Source organism: Callospermophilus lateralis, chromosome 2, assembly GCF_048772815.1.
Source record: "Callospermophilus lateralis isolate mCalLat2 chromosome 2, mCalLat2.hap1, whole genome shotgun sequence".
Classification (NCBI taxonomy): domain Eukaryota; kingdom Metazoa; phylum Chordata; class Mammalia; order Rodentia; family Sciuridae; genus Callospermophilus; species Callospermophilus lateralis.
In genome coordinates this window covers 6,514,506-6,529,237 of record NC_135306.1, presented here as the reverse complement: position 1 = coordinate 6,529,237, position 14,732 = coordinate 6,514,506, and the positions used below count along the sequence as shown (strand labels likewise).

At 48.5% G+C, this 14,732-nt stretch overlaps 1 protein-coding gene across 4 annotated transcripts in view; it reads left to right on the top strand.

Annotated features, from left to right (window-relative positions):
• The window catches only part of Nup188 (nucleoporin 188), a 55,775-nt gene that overhangs the window by 40,428 nt on the left and 615 nt on the right, over window positions 1-14,732 (top strand). For 2 of the 4 annotated variants that reach the window (XM_076845315.2, XM_076845313.2), the window contains 22 exons: window positions 2-68; window positions 729-857; window positions 1,369-1,508; window positions 2,585-2,691; window positions 3,838-4,044; window positions 4,144-4,313; window positions 5,281-5,350; window positions 5,700-5,767; window positions 6,374-6,569; window positions 8,387-8,464; window positions 8,732-8,817; window positions 9,060-9,205; window positions 9,470-9,651; window positions 11,082-11,282; window positions 11,431-11,523; window positions 12,335-12,493; window positions 12,736-12,873; window positions 13,440-13,514; window positions 13,594-13,833; window positions 13,955-14,086; window positions 14,347-14,420; window positions 14,546-14,675. In XM_076845315.2, coding sequence (XP_076701430.2) covers window positions 2-68; window positions 729-857; window positions 1,369-1,508; window positions 2,585-2,691; window positions 3,838-4,044; window positions 4,144-4,313; window positions 5,281-5,350; window positions 5,700-5,767; window positions 6,374-6,569; window positions 8,387-8,464; window positions 8,732-8,817; window positions 9,060-9,205; window positions 9,470-9,651; window positions 11,082-11,282; window positions 11,431-11,523; window positions 12,335-12,493; window positions 12,736-12,873; window positions 13,440-13,514; window positions 13,594-13,833; window positions 13,955-14,086; window positions 14,347-14,420; window positions 14,546-14,675 — 2,888 coding nt within the window. Of the gene's footprint in view, window position 1; window positions 69-728; window positions 858-1,368; window positions 1,509-2,584; window positions 2,692-3,837; window positions 4,045-4,143; window positions 4,314-5,280; window positions 5,351-5,699; window positions 5,768-6,373; window positions 6,570-8,386; window positions 8,465-8,731; window positions 8,818-9,059; window positions 9,206-9,469; window positions 9,652-11,078; window positions 11,283-11,430; window positions 11,524-12,334; window positions 12,494-12,735; window positions 12,874-13,439; window positions 13,515-13,593; window positions 13,834-13,954; window positions 14,087-14,346; window positions 14,421-14,545; window positions 14,676-14,732 lie in introns of all 4 variants that reach the window. The other 2 variants (XM_076845314.2, XM_076845312.2) reach the window with 1 other exon arrangement.

Sequence of the window (14,732 nt, the reverse complement as noted above, 5' to 3'; positions counted from 1 at the left end):
GGTTGCCTGATCCTGGAGCTGATTCATGCAATACTGAACCTGTGCCATGAGACAGACCTGCACAACAGGTAATAAGGGGCTGGTTGCTAGAGTGCACCACTCACCAAGGGAAGACTGGGGTTTTCTTCTAGAGCACTCACCTTGCTTAAACTGAAAGCTTAGTAGTTTCAACATTGTGGTACTTTCTACTGATTCAGTTATCATTTCTCCCAGTAGAGAGAGAAGAACAAATGAAGTAGGAATGAGATGGGGTGGTTTTTTGGATGTACTGTGTGTGTGTGTGTATATGTACACTTTATGATTTTTATGATCTTTACAAAAGTTATGCATGTTCATTGGAAAAATTCTCATTCGGTGCAAAATGAATCTACTTCCCAGAGGTAGCTGTTGTTAACGGGCTATTGTTAGTGTGTGTTCTAGGTGTTTTCCTTGGATTGTACTCACTGCTCTTTCTTTCTTGTTTTAATGGCTCCATAAATTCTATCCATGGGTTAATCATGATTCATTTCTGTAAACATGTCTATTAATTGATGGATGATTAGATTGTGGTCTTTGGGTGGTCTTTGGGACCAAGTCTGTTTCAGAGTGCCTGCATCTTGTAGAGAGCTGGTCTGTGTATCCCATTGTCGAGTTGCTTGGGTCTGCCTCCCTATTCCAGCTGGACAGTGCCCTTCTCTTCCAGTGATAAGCTTGGCCACATCCTGTAACTCAATACCTCTGTCTTCCAGTCATACTCCCAGTCTGCAGTCTCTCTGCATCTGTAGTCTGGCATACACAGAAGCAGGACAAACCGTCATCAATATCATGGGCATTGGTGTGGACACCATTGACATGGTGATGGCTGCTCAGCCTCGAAGGTAGGACCCCCTCTTCTACTTCGCCTTTTGTCTTTACTATGCTTGAATATTTTAAGGCTTCCAGTAGCTTGCTTCTCCTCCCTCCTCCCTCCTCCCTCCTCCTCCTCCTCCTCCTCCTCCTCCTCCATTTCCTCCTCCATCTCCATCTCCATCTCCATCTTTATCTCTATCTCCTCCATCTCCATCTCCTCCTCCATCTCCATCTCCATCTCCATCTCCATTTCCATCAAACTTGCTATCTTCCTGCCTGAGCCTCCCAAGTCACTGGGATGACAGGCATGTGCCACTATACCTGGCTGCGATAGTTTAAGACAACCTTGTTCTTCCAAGGGCATAGCCTTTAATATTACCTAATGGCTGCTGTATAGATTGATACATAGGAAAAGGAATTACTACTTCTCAGAATCTGTTGAACTCTAGGAGTATTGTTAGCATCACAGTTATGAGAACATGTATGTTGCAAATTAATTCATGTTGTCTGATCATCTTTGGTTTCCATTTCGCACTCTAGTGATGGGGCAGAGGGCCAGGGGCAGGGCCAGCTGCTGATCAAGACTGTGAAACTGGCATTCTCTGTCACCAATAATGTCATTCGGCTGAAACCTCCTTCTAATGTGGTGTCCCCCTTGGAGCAGGCTCTCACACAGCATGGTATGTACTTCTCTTCCACTCAGCAACTTTCCTCCCATGAGCATCTATTTTAGGCATTGTTGGGCATTGACACTCTTTTTCTGATGAACTCCTTGAGGAAATTTGGACATGATAGTAGCTCCTTTCCTAGTCTTGGAAATAAGGGGACTGAATCATACTTAATTTCTATCTCCTATTGATGACAGAATAGTAGTGAGAATGCGGCTTCAAGTCAGACCACCTTGATCCACATTCAGACTCTAGCTAGCTCTGTGATCTTGGGCTTATTGTTAATAAACTTTGCCTCAGGTTTCTCATCTATAAATTTGAGATAGTAAATAGTATCTACTTTATAAAAGCATAATAAAGAGCAGATGGATAACTGAATGGAGAGGAAAGTTCCTGGTGCTTAATGAATACTGCCTCTGACTACTTTGTGACTCTATAGTAGTTGTTCAATCCTTTGTGACTCAGTCTACTTATTTCCTTTTTTTTTTTTTTTTGTACCAGGGAGTAAGCCCAGATGTGCTTAACCACTGAGCTATTTCCCCAGCCCTTTTTATATTTTACTTAGAGACAGGGTCTCGCTGACTTGCTTAGGGCCTCACTAAGTTATTGGGGCTGGCTTTGAACTTGTGATCCTACTGGTTTAGCCTCCTGAGTGGCTAGGATTATGAGTGGCTGGGATTACAGGTGTGTGCCACCATGCCCAGCCAAGTCTATTCATTTTCATTTTGTTTGGGTCATGTTTAAGATCTTTTCTAGTAGTATGGTTTTGGAATTTTTATGAATATTTTGTATTTCTATACAATTCCTTTTTCTAACCTATTTGTTAAAAGTACCTATTTTCATAATAATGTATCTTAGCCATTAATGAATTATATTGAACTATTTACCCCCCACCTCCAACCCAACCCCCCCAAAAAATATCCTGGCTGCTGCTTTGCTTCTGAGAAAAGAGAATGAGTCGATTCATGGTGACCCTCCACATACTCAAGGCTAGTCCCCCAAGTGCATTAGCCATTTGGAACATCAGCCTCTGTAAGAGCTTGAATTGAAGTGCCTTTGTTGTCTTTACTATTCCTGTGCTTCTCCAGGTGCCCATGGAAACAACCTCATTGCTGTTCTAGCCAAGTACATCTACCATAAACATGACCCAGCTTTGCCACGTCTGGCCATTCAGCTGCTGAAACGTCTGGCCACGGTAGGATCCACTTAGCCAACCAGAGCCCCAGGACATGGACTCTTTCTGCTACAGACCACTCTTGCCCTCTTTCAAGAGAAGCATCTGGCTAACTTGGACTTGAAGTAATGTAGACACACACACATACACACAAATACACACAAGTAAATGTGTGTTTATGTGATTTTTTTTTTCCTGATTGCACGAGACGTACATGCTCATTGTAAAATATTTATTTAAAGTTACAGATAAACGTAACAGAAAATTAAGGTACCCTCTTATTCCAAGAATCCCTGTGAGCAGGAAAGGTTCATTCAGTGACTTGAGATTTCTTTTTATCTGTATATATGTATTGAATATAGGTATTTGTACACTTTTGTTCTTTATACCAAAGGCTAGTTCCTCTGTACATGCTGGGATTTGGGGTATTGGGGCTTGAACCCAGGCCTTACATATACTAGATCTGGCCATTCAGCTGCTGAAACATCTGGCAACGGTAGATACTCTGCTGCTGAGCTACATTTCCGTCTTTTTTTTATTTTAAGACAGGTCTCATTGAGTTGCCCAGGCTGGCCTCAGACTTAATAATCCTCCTGCCTTAGTCTCCTTAGTAGCTGGGATTACAGTGTACCACTGTGCCCAGCTACCACTTTACATATTTTGGAACAACTAGCCTTGCCTTCAACAATTTATGTTTCTAACACCTAAGTTTTACATCCTTGCACAGAGACTTTATCAGTTTTTCGGTCTTTACCAATCTAATAGACCAAAAAATATCTTTTCTGATTTCATTTTTTTTTATATTGTATTTTAGTTGTTGATAGACCTCTATTTTATTTATTTATATGTGGTGCTGAGAATCGAACCCAGTGTCTCACACATACCAGGCACGTGCAGAGCCCCAGCCCCAGCTCCTTCATTTAATGTAGTACCAGAAATTAAACCCTGGGCCTCACATGTACTAGCCAAGCACTCTAGTTCTGAGTCATGTCCCGGCCATCTTTTTATGTTTGCTCTTCTGTAAATGTTGGTCCTCATCTGAGAGTTTTATGACTATATGCATCTCTCTCTGCTGTATCTGGAGCTCTTTGAGCTCCCTTCTGTAGAAGCCCATTGAGGTTTTTCTAAAAGCAGAACTATAAGCCAGTGTGTCCTGGTCTCTGCTAGGTGGCCCCAATGTCAGTGTATGCTTGTCTGGGCAATGATGCAGCTGCCATTCGTGATGCCTTCCTGACCCGCCTTCAGAGCAAGATTGAGGATATGCGCATCAAAGTCATGATTCTGGAATTTCTCACAGTTGCTGTGGAGACCCAGCCAGGCCTTATAGAACTGTTTCTGAATCTGGAGGTGACAGACGGCAGTGATGGCTCCAAGGTGAGCCTGCACTTGGTGTGAGGCTGGGCAGAGGCTCCTGGGAGGTGTGGCTGCTTGCAGTGGCTGTGGAACTTGAATTCCCACTTCTCCCCCTTGCAGGAATTCAGCCTTGGTGAGTGGAGTTGTCTCCACGTGGTCCTGGAGCTGATTGATTCCCAGCAGCAGGATCGGTACTGGTGCCCACCTCTGCTGCATCGTGCAGCCATTGCCTTTCTGCATGCTCTGTGGCAGGACCGCCGGGATAGTGCCATGCTGGTCCTCAGAACCAAGTAAATCTGCCTCCCAGACTTATTTAGCTTCTGAGTCTCCTTGTCCTTGTCTGTGAAAAAGGAATAACAGTAGCTTTTATCTGCAGAGATGTCTGTGACTCTCTATTGGGAATGTGCATAAAAAATGCTTATCACATAGCTAATTACAGGGGAGTCTTGTATTTTTCTTTTTAATGCTGACACTAGCAGATGTTATCTTCAGATTCCGTCACTTTTGTGTTCTGTCTTCTGTATTCATTCTTCTTTTTTTGGTATTAGGGATTGTACACAGGGGCACTTCACTATTTTATATTTTGAAACAAGGTTTTACTAAGTTGCTGGGGTTGGCCTAGAACTTACGATCCTCCTGCCTCAGCTTCCAGAGTTGCTGGGATTCAGGTGTGCATCACCTTGCCTGGCAGAACCTATTATTCTTGAGAAACAGTAGATGAGAATGGCTTCCTTGGGCCATTGGACAGAGCGAAAAACCCTATTCTCTGGGACCCTGGTGGCCCAAAAGGAATGTATGTTAAAAAAGGCTCAGTTTTGGGAGTTTGTTCTCTTAATTTCCTCTCTGTTCTTTTTTATAGGGTTTTGGGAAATATATAGTGGAATGATCCTTAAGAGTTCTATAAAGAGCTGGGTGCAGTGGTGTATACCCATAATTCCAATGATGTGGAAGGCTAAGGTGGGAGGATCACAAGTTTGAAGCCAGCCTGGACAATTTAAGATCAAAAAGAACTGGAGATGTAGTTTAGTGGTAATGTGCTCCTGGGTTGTATCCCAAGTATTATAATTTTTTTGTTGATCAACTCTTCAATGTACAGTTGGATTTCTTAAAGAGAATATAATTTTTATCTATGGAACCCTTTACGTTTATGGAGGAACACATGTTAGTATTGGAACTGGTAAAACGTGACCACCGAGGGGAGCTGGAAAAGACTATGGGAGAGAAAATGTGTTTTCTCCAATATTTGTTTTCATCTAGACCCAAGTTTTGGGAGAATTTAACCAGTCCGTTGTTTGGAACCCTTTCTCCTCCCTCAGAGACATCTGAGGTAAGCTGTGGTAGAGGCTGGGCTGTGAGGGGAAGGTGAAGAGAACAATACGTTTCCCGGTTAGCCACAAAATGTTTTCTGTGCGTGAAACATCTTTCAAGTCTTGCTTTGGGAAGGAAAGTGGCTTGCCTTGCTCTGGGTGGATGGCTCTGTGATCTTTTCTTGCTTGGTGACTTTGTGGACCTGAAGCCCCTGCCCTTATACATCAGATGCCCATTCACCTTTAACAGGGACTGTGCTTGTTTGTTTTCCGAGTGTTGGATCACTGTTGTCACATAGCCTATAAGTGGGTGGGGGTGTGAGGGAAGAGGTTTTTTTATATGATGTTTGTTCTGCCTCCCCTCCACAGCCCAGCATCCTGGAAACCTGTGCCCTCATCATGAAGATAATTTGCTTGGAGATATACTATGTAGTTAAGTGAGTTCTTTCCTGTTGTGATTTATTTTTTATTGTCTTGGGGGGGCACTATTAGGGATGGAATCCAGGGACACTTGACCACTGAGCTATATCCTCAGCCCTTTTATTATTTTGAGACAGGGTCTCGGTAAAATTGCCCAGGCCAGCTTCAAACTTGTGATCCTCCTACCTCAGCCTCCTGAGTAGCTGGGGTTATAGGCACATGCCATCGTCATGTTGAGATGTTAATTAAAGGTTGGAGAAGGAGACTGTGGTGGCCCACCACTGGGGACGTGGAGGCTTGAGAGTGAGTACAGAGGAGAGGGCTGGTTTAGAACCATTCGTGAAGGGCCAGTGAGCTCCCTGGATAGTCTGTTGATGGCATTATGATTATTAGGAGTGGTATTACAAAGCAGGATTTTATGGAGGAGGAATCCTGGAAGGGCCTCAGCCTAATCCATTATATTGACCAAAAAGTCTCAGTCCACTCCAGGTAATCCTGGAGCCATCTGTCTGCCTTAAGTCCATGTGATATGGCTCTCTCTGCCATATTACATTCTGCATCCATCACATTCCCACCTGCTTTTACAACCTAACCATGGGGTTTGTATTTTCTTAATATCGTAGGGGTTCATTAGACCAATCATTAAAAGATACACTCAAGAAATTTTCCAGTGAGAAGTGCTTTGCATACTGGTCGGGGTATGTCAAGTCCTTGGCAGTTCACATGGCTGAGACAGAGGGCAGCAGCTGTACGTCCTTATTAGAATATCAGATGTTGATTTCTGCCTGGAGGATGCTTCTCATCATTGCCACCAGTCACGTAAGGATCTCCTTGGGGGAGTTTTCACTTTGGTAATTTAGCACTGTTGTGTTGAGATCCCTAGCAAATAATAGCCTCTTTTGATAAGAATGAATCAGAGTTTCTCTCTTTGAGATTCAAAATGTAATGGGTTCTGCACCGAAAGATTGGGACTGATAAGGGGTGGTTGAGAGTTTTGCGTCTAATAGGAGACTCTTGAGAAGATTATAGAGAAGTAATTCAGAATTCCTGCAGCCATTGCTGGAGGCCTACTGAAGCTTCTCTGGCCTGGCTTACCCTGAGCTTGATGTGCCTCCCTTCCTTCATGTGTCTGTCTCTGCCTCTGGTGCTATATGCCCTGTAAGCACTGGGCTTAGGCTTGGGGACTGGCTAACAGGTAGAAGTTGCAGTAGCCTCCTCTTAGATGTTTGTTTTCTTTGGTTTTAGAAATTGCATTTCCTGGTCTTAAAAGAAGTGAGACCACTGTCACTGTACTGTGTCTGGAGAGTCGGTTTTTAGAGTTGACATTTGGGAAGTTTCCATTGTTCTTGGCGTTTTTTTTTTTTTTTTTTTTTTTTGTGGCTCAATACCATGCTGTGTTATAAAGATTTGGTCTGGAGTTGTTCTTCCTGAGGGCATCTGGGTTGATACCTTAGCTTTATTAACAATTGAGATGGGTGGGTGCCCCCTGTTCCAGGCATCTTGTTCATTTCTGTGGCTTGTTCCTCAGTGCCAGACTTTCTGTGTGCTCAGAGCTTTGAACCTAGGAAGTGTAGGTATGAGAACATTAGTGACTGTGGACCCTTGAGTCTTCAGACACACCTCCAGACTTGGCCACTTTTGGTAGCGATTGATTCCCCAGGGAATAAATGTCTGTGTCACCTCCTTTTTAAAAAGGCCGTCATCAGGAGCAATTCTTGAGAAGTAGCTCTGAAAACCCTGCAATCCTCTGCCCCTCAGGAAGCTTATTGGTTAAGTCCAGATTGGGACCACTCATTCATTCATTGAATAAGTATTGGCAGGGTGCTTGCTTTGTGCCAGTTGGCACCAGCAATGTAGTAGTAAGCAAGGAAAATGAGGTCTTTGACATCATGGTGAGTTCCCATGAGGGTGTAGATTATAAACAAATTCACAAATGAAAAAACAGATTTAGGAGCTGGGGTTGTGGCTCAGTGGTGGAATGCTTGTCTAGTATGTGTGAGGCACTGGGTTCAATCCTCAGCACCATGTAAAAATAAATAAATAAAGGTATTTTTAAAAAAATACAGATTCAGATTGTTATGTTATTCATGCTTTGAAGAAAAATAAGATGCTGTGGTGATGAACACATGAGACAGGAGTGGTCAGGCGGGCCCTCCCCAAGTTGGTGATGTCCCAGCTGGGGCCTGTGTAGACAAGAACCTCCGAGCATAATGCCTATAAAGTAAAGATGTCTCGGCAGATGGAATTGCAGGTGCCAAGTCCAGAAGTAGAAAAGAGCTAAGTGTGTTAAAGCAGGAAAGGCAAGGAGGGTTGGACCAGAGTGAGGAAGGTAGGGTGGTACGTGTGGCTGGTGGGGCCAGAGCCCACAAGGCTGGTGGGCCATATGGAAGAGTGTGGCTTGCATTTCCCTGGCACTGGGAAGTCTTTGAAGACTTCTAAGCAGAGGAAGTCTGGAATCTGGAAGAAGAGGTGAACTTGGGCTTGATTCTGACCGGATCAGTGGAGAAGCAGCATGACCCTTAAGCCCCATTTTAATTAGGGACTTGTCAATGACAAATTGTGGAGGGCCCCACATTTCTTGGCTTCCGAAGTCTAGGAAATTTTCCCAACCAAAACTTTTTTCTGTTCCTTCGTAGGCAGATATCATGCACTTGACTGACTCTGCGGTACGACGCCAGCTCTTTCTTGATGTGCTGGACGGGACCAAAGCTTTAGTAAGTGTGTCTGGCAGAGTTCCCTTTCCTCCTAGAGGTGCTCTCCAGTGAAGTAGCTCATGCCCTGCAGGCCACGTAGGTGGTCGGGTCAGAGGGCTCGGGTGGGCAGCAGCCCTGGGCCCCTCCTCCCTTGTTGCACCCCTGTGAACGCACTGCCAGAGAAAGAAGGCAGGAGGCCGAATGGTTCCTTGTGGATGGAGTGCAGGTCTTGCACAGCGACTGTTCACAGGAAGCGGAGCTCCTACCTGCTCCACTGTCTCCCTTTAGCTCCTAGTTCCTGCCTCCATGAACTGCCTCCGCCTTGGCTCCATGATGTGCACACTGCTGCTCGTCCTCCTCCGGCAGTGGAAAAGGTGAGCACCAGGCAGGAGAGAAGCTCAAGGCTCCAGCTTCTTCTGCAGGTCTGCGTGCTCCTCCTTAATGATCCTCATCACCCTGGAGCAGGGACAGCGGGCCGGACTAGCTTTTATCATAGGGAAAGGGAGGCATACCAAACAAGCAGGGGCACAGCAGTCTGCCTGAGGCACCTGAGGTACCTGAGGTGGAACAGGGCCGTGCATGGCCTGTGGGTGAAAGCTGCCCCCCCTGCTCGCAGAGAGTTAGGTCCTGTGGATGAAATCCTTGGGCCTCTGACGGAGATCCTGGAAGGCGTGCTGCAGGCAGACCAGCAGCTCATGGAGAAGACCAAGGCCAAGGTGTTCTCAGCGTTCATCACAGTGTTACAGATGAAGGAGATGCGAGGTGAAGGGCCAGCCTGGGTGGGCTTCCCCCAGCCAGGGCCACATGTTTTTCCTCTGACTTTCGAGGTTTTTAATTTTATAATTCTTGCCTCGAGGTTTTTAATTTTATAATTCTTTCCCACCCATCACTCCTTCCCTCCCGTGAGATGACGCTGTTAGCACCTACTGCATTCCCAGCCCCTGCTTGGGAAAGAAGCATTGGTGTGCAGTGAGAGTTGACCTCTGATTGTGACAAGTGTTCCCTCCCCATCTGCTCTGTATACAGTAAGTGACATCCCCCAGTACTCCCAGCTGGTTCTGAATGTCTGCGAGACACTCCAAGAAGAGGTGATTGCACTCTTCGACCAGACCCGCCACAGTCTGGCATCAGGCAGTGCCACAGAGGACAAGGACAGCATGGAGACGGATGACTGCTCTCGGCTCCGACATAAGGACCAGCGTGATGGGGTGAGGGAGCACCCTGGCAGGCTGTCTTTCTCACACCCTGCTGGCTCTGTGCTGGCCCTGGGGTGCTCTTGTGGACTTTGCAGCCTGGTGGGAAAGGTGGTAGTTGCCATTGGAGTGCAGCCTGCTGGAGAAAGCGGGTGAGAGTTTCATCTTGGCTTCAGCCTCATCTGGTGACTCAAGAAAAAGTGCCTTGCTGGGGATGGGGTTGTGGCTCAGTGATCGAGTGCCCCTGAAAAGAAGGTGCCTTCCCAGCAGTGGCTTAGTGGGTGGTAGACAGGCCCCAGCAGGCAGAAGGTTCAGGGAAGATTTGGGCAGCGAGAAGGGTACATTGCCAAACTTTGGTCAGCATCTTCTGATGACCTGAGGAAAGGCTGGTGTGAGTGAAATGGGGGCTGGATGGTAGCAATCTCGCTTCTCAGGTTCTTTGATCTGGTGCTGAAGTGACACAGAAAATGATTGAAGGCTCTTAAGCCAAGGAGAGAGATCACCAGATATATGTAGTACAGAACAGTGTTTTTTAAACTGGGTCATGACCTATTAGTGAAATTAGCTCATCTGACTACAATTAGCATTTTTAAAATGAATTAGAATAGGGCTGGGGCTGGGGCTCAATGGTAGAACGCTTTCCTAACATATGCAAGTTCCTGGTTTGATCCTCAGTGCCACATAAAAATACATTAATAAAGGTATTGTGTTCAACTACAACTAAAAAATATTTTTAAAAAATGAATTAGAATTAAAAAGAAACATCAACTGGGTGTGATAGCACACACCTGTAATATCAGCTACTTGGGGGCTGAGGCAGGAGAATTGCAAGTTCGAGGTCAGCCTAGACAACACAGTGAGACCTGTCTCAAATCAAAAGGGCTGGAGGTGTGGCTCAGTGGTAGAGCCCTTACCTAGCATGCCGTGCTCCTGGGTTTGAACCCCAGCACCGAAAACCGAAAATCAGCATGCTTTCTGTGATGTGAGAGTGGATACTGTTAGTGGAAAACTGTACCTGGGTGTACATGGGGGCACAGTCTGTGGTCAAAATAAGTGTGAAAAGCCATTGGTGTCAGGAGTGAGGCCTGTGCAAGTGGTGTAGCAAGAGGTGAAGTCACCCAGACTCCGATTGGCAGAGCTGGTGCTAGGCAGGAGGTGGTACTGATGAGGCTCATGATGGTAGTGTTGGGGGCAGAGAGGGAAGAGGTAGTGGTGACTCTTGTCAGTTTGGGGGTTACTTGTTTGGGTGGATGGACTTGCTGTTTCTTAGAGGTGGACACAGGAGTGGGGCAGGACGAGGAGGAAGCGTGAGCTGTATCCATCACAGGCCACACTCAGCTGTGTGTAACAAGAGGTCTTGGGCAGCCAGAAGGGCCCCTCCTCCTCTTTCTTTCGTGTACTGTGCCCTTTTCTTTTTACTCATCTTTGACCCTGGACCCTAGCAGGTGTGTGTCCTGGGCCTGCACCTAGCCAAGGAGCTGTGTGAGGTGGATGAGGACGGGGACTCGTGGCTGCAGGTGACTCGCAGGCTCCCCATCTTGCCCACCCTCCTCACCACCCTGGAGGTGAGCCTCCGCATGAAGCAGAACCTGCATTTCACTGAGGCTGCACTGCATCTGCTCCTCACCCTGGCTCGCACCCAGCAGGTAGGAGGCCAGCCTGAGGGTAGGAGGAACCTCCCTGCTAGTGGTGATGCTCCCAAAAGCTGGGGGCTGGGCTGAGCTTGCAGGGTGCCTGCAGGCTTGGCTCTAGTTTATGGGGCAGTGCAGATTCATTCCACATCTGTCCTCCCAGGGAGCCACAGCAGTGGCTGGGGCCGGCCTCACCCAGAGCATTTGTTTGCCTCTCCTGAGTGTGTACCAGCTCAGCACCAACGGCACTGGGCAGGTGAGTGCCAGGAGCTTACCAGGAGCCTGGGTTGGCCTCCTGCACTTTTCAGGCAAAAAGTGACCTCTCCTGTCTTGCCGCCTGTTTGTGACTCTGCAGTTGCTCTCCTCTGCGTGGCTCATCCAGTGCCCCTAGGTGTGGACTCTTCCCTGCCCCCAGGTGGATCTCACTGATAGGCAGCTGAGCAAAGATTCAGATGTGCAAGATGCACTACCTGGTCCCTGTACACCAGCTTTGGGAGCTGGGATAGAGTCTTCCTTTTGAGTTGTGAAGGGGAACAGGACAGGACTTTGAGGGTAGGTTTTCAACCAGGGCAGTTGTAATCCTCTTCCTCCAAAAACCAGTGTGTACTTGTGATTTCTTAGCCCTTGGTGAGGAGGAGGGCAGCCTGTGTTGTGGGTGCTTGGTGGGTCCTCAGCACCCAGCCTTCTGCATACCCCACCCCAGATACCTCTAGTATAGCAGCTATCTTCTAATCTCAGAAGAGTGCTTCTCAGCCAGACTCTCGCTCCTGTCAGAATTGGTCTGTATTTGTTTCCAGGGCAGGGATACATTCATGTTAATACTGCTGGCTTATGGCACCTCAGACTAGAACTCGGAATCCTGTACCTCTCTGCCAGTACTCTCTGCATCTGCTGGCCTTGCCTGCTTCTGGCCCTGCTGGTTTCGGTGGATGGACTTGCTGTTGCAGTGCCTGCGCTCACTGCAGGAGGTTTCTCCTCCCAGCTGCCAGCCACAGGGAGGCCCTGCTGCCCTCTCACCTGAATTCCTGTGGCCCTGCCTCCTGAGCTCCTCTGCTGTTTTCTCTTAGACACCCAGCACATCTCGGAAATCCCTGGATGCCCCTTCCTGGCCAGGGGTCTACCGCCTGTCCATGTCCTTGATGGAGCGGCTGCTCAAGACTCTGCGCTACAATTTCTTGACTGAGGCCCTGGATTTCGTGGGCGTCCACCAGGAGCGGACTCTGCAAGTGAGGGGCTGCTGCCTCCCAGGGACTAGGGGCCCAGTGGCTGAGAGTGACGATGCCCTTGTTTCTGGGGGAACTGTAAGGTTTCTGGTCTACTCAGACAGAAGCCTTTTATTGTTAGGCTAGGCCACTGTGTGCTGCCTTCTCAGCTGTGGCTTGGGACTTGGCCTTCTGTTGGTGGGTAAGCACACTGCATTCGGCCCCTGAACTGTCCTGTCCTCCCCTGCCATCCCCCGTCCTTCCAGTGCCTTAATGCAGTGAGGACTGTGCAGAGCCTGGCCTGCCTGGAGGAGGCGGACCACACCGTGGGCTTCATTCTGCAGCTCTCCCACTTCAGGAAGGAGTGGCACTTCCACCTGCCTCAGCTCATGTGTGATATCCAGGTGGGCCTTGGGCGTGGTTTCTTGGAGGAGTCTGGGGAGTTGCCGAGAGACAGGGACTCTGCTTCTCCAGGGAACTGCAGGCTGATCCCCAGTGTGAGCTTATGCTTGGCAGCCCAGGGCTCATTTAGGTTGCTCACTCTGAAGTTTTCCCTCCACAGTAAAGGGCAGTGGGTAGGTTAAGAACTTGAGCTCTTTGAGATAGACCCAGGTTCAGGACCCTGAGGAATAGGTGTGAAGTTACAGGCAATGGGCAGCGGGGCAGGACACAAACACAGGCTCTAGAGGCTCTGCTTGTGTGACTGGCCTGATCACCGTCACCCCTCACCCTGAGCCCTTTGTTCTTCTGTGTTTAATTACTTGGTACCTTTCAGGGTACCTAGCGTGCTGCTAGGTTGCAGGGAAGCAAGGCCTACACTCTGGCACACTTAATGGCTACAGAGACATTAAGTGAGGCGCGGGCGCCAGTGCTGAAGGGAACTGGCGTCGCGGACAGACCTGTTTGGTTGGCCTAGGCGGCTGGCTGGGGCTGCTGCCAAGAATTCCCCACTCCTACCCTGTGTGTCCAGGTGAACCTGGGTTACCTGTGCCAGGCCTGCACCTCCCTCCTGCACAGCCGCAAGATGCTGCAGCATTACTTACAGGTAACGAATCCCAGCCCATCTGCCTACAGTGCTCACCCTGGCCTCCTTGGGCTCCCCTTCATTTCTTGACTCTTCCCAGAACAAAAATGGGGATGGCCTTCCTTCGACTGTTGCTCCCAGAGTTCAACGACCTCCTACCACCACTGCTGCTGCTTCTGCTGTCCCCTCCTGCTCCTCTAAACAGCCCACTGCTGACCTAGAGGCCTCAGAGCAGCGAGCCTTACACACAGTCCAGTATGGCCTTCTCAAGATCCTCAGCAGGACCCTGGCAGCCCTGCGCCACTTCACCCCAGATGTCTGCCAGATCCTGCTGGATCAGGTACCAGCCACCATCTCCTCACACCCTCGGCCCCTGAGGCATCCTCCAGGCTTCTGTGCTGCGCTAGAGAGTCACCCGGCTCTTAGTGGGGTCCCAGGAGCATTGTTTCTTTGCTTTGCAGTCCCTGGATCTTGCTGAATACAACTTCCTGTTTGCTCTGAGTTTTACCACTCCCACATTTGACTCTGAGGTGGCCCCCTCCTTTGGGACCCTCCTGGCCACAGTGAATGTGGCCCTCAACATGCTTGGAGAGGTAAGTTAGGTGCTATAGGACTCTGGCCCCTTGTCCACCCAGCTCTTCCCCTTAGTCTACCACTTCCCAGGACCTGGGGCAAGTTATCTGTCCTTGAGTCTTAAAATGAGCTTGAGGGGACCCACCTGAGAGGATTCAGTGAGGTAACTGGTGCAGTTGCTTAGTGCAGGACCTGCCAGGCAGGATGCTCTTGTAAACCGAGGGCAGCGGATGTTGATTTTTTTTTTTTTTTTTTTTTTAATGGTTGCTTCTTTCTCCAGCTGGACAAGAAAAAGGAGCCCCTCACCCAGGCTGTGAGGCTTGGCACACAGGCAGAAGGGACCAGAACATTAAAGTAAGACCTTCTGGGACTTGCTAAGGGTCCGGGGCAATCATGGCTGCTGCTCTCTTGGCTCAGTGGCTCACCCGCACCTGCCAGCTTGGCCCTCTGCCACACTGCCAACTTGCTCCTCCTCCCAGGTCCCTCCTGATGTTCACCATGGAAAATTGCTTCTACCTGCTCATCTCCCAGGCAATGCGGTACCTTAGGGACCCAGCTGTGCACCCACGGGACAAACAGCGGATGAAGCAGGAGCTCAGCTCAGAGTTGGTATGAATGGATATAGGATCTGATTGGAGGGAAAGGGGCCTGCCTGGCCAGCCACCT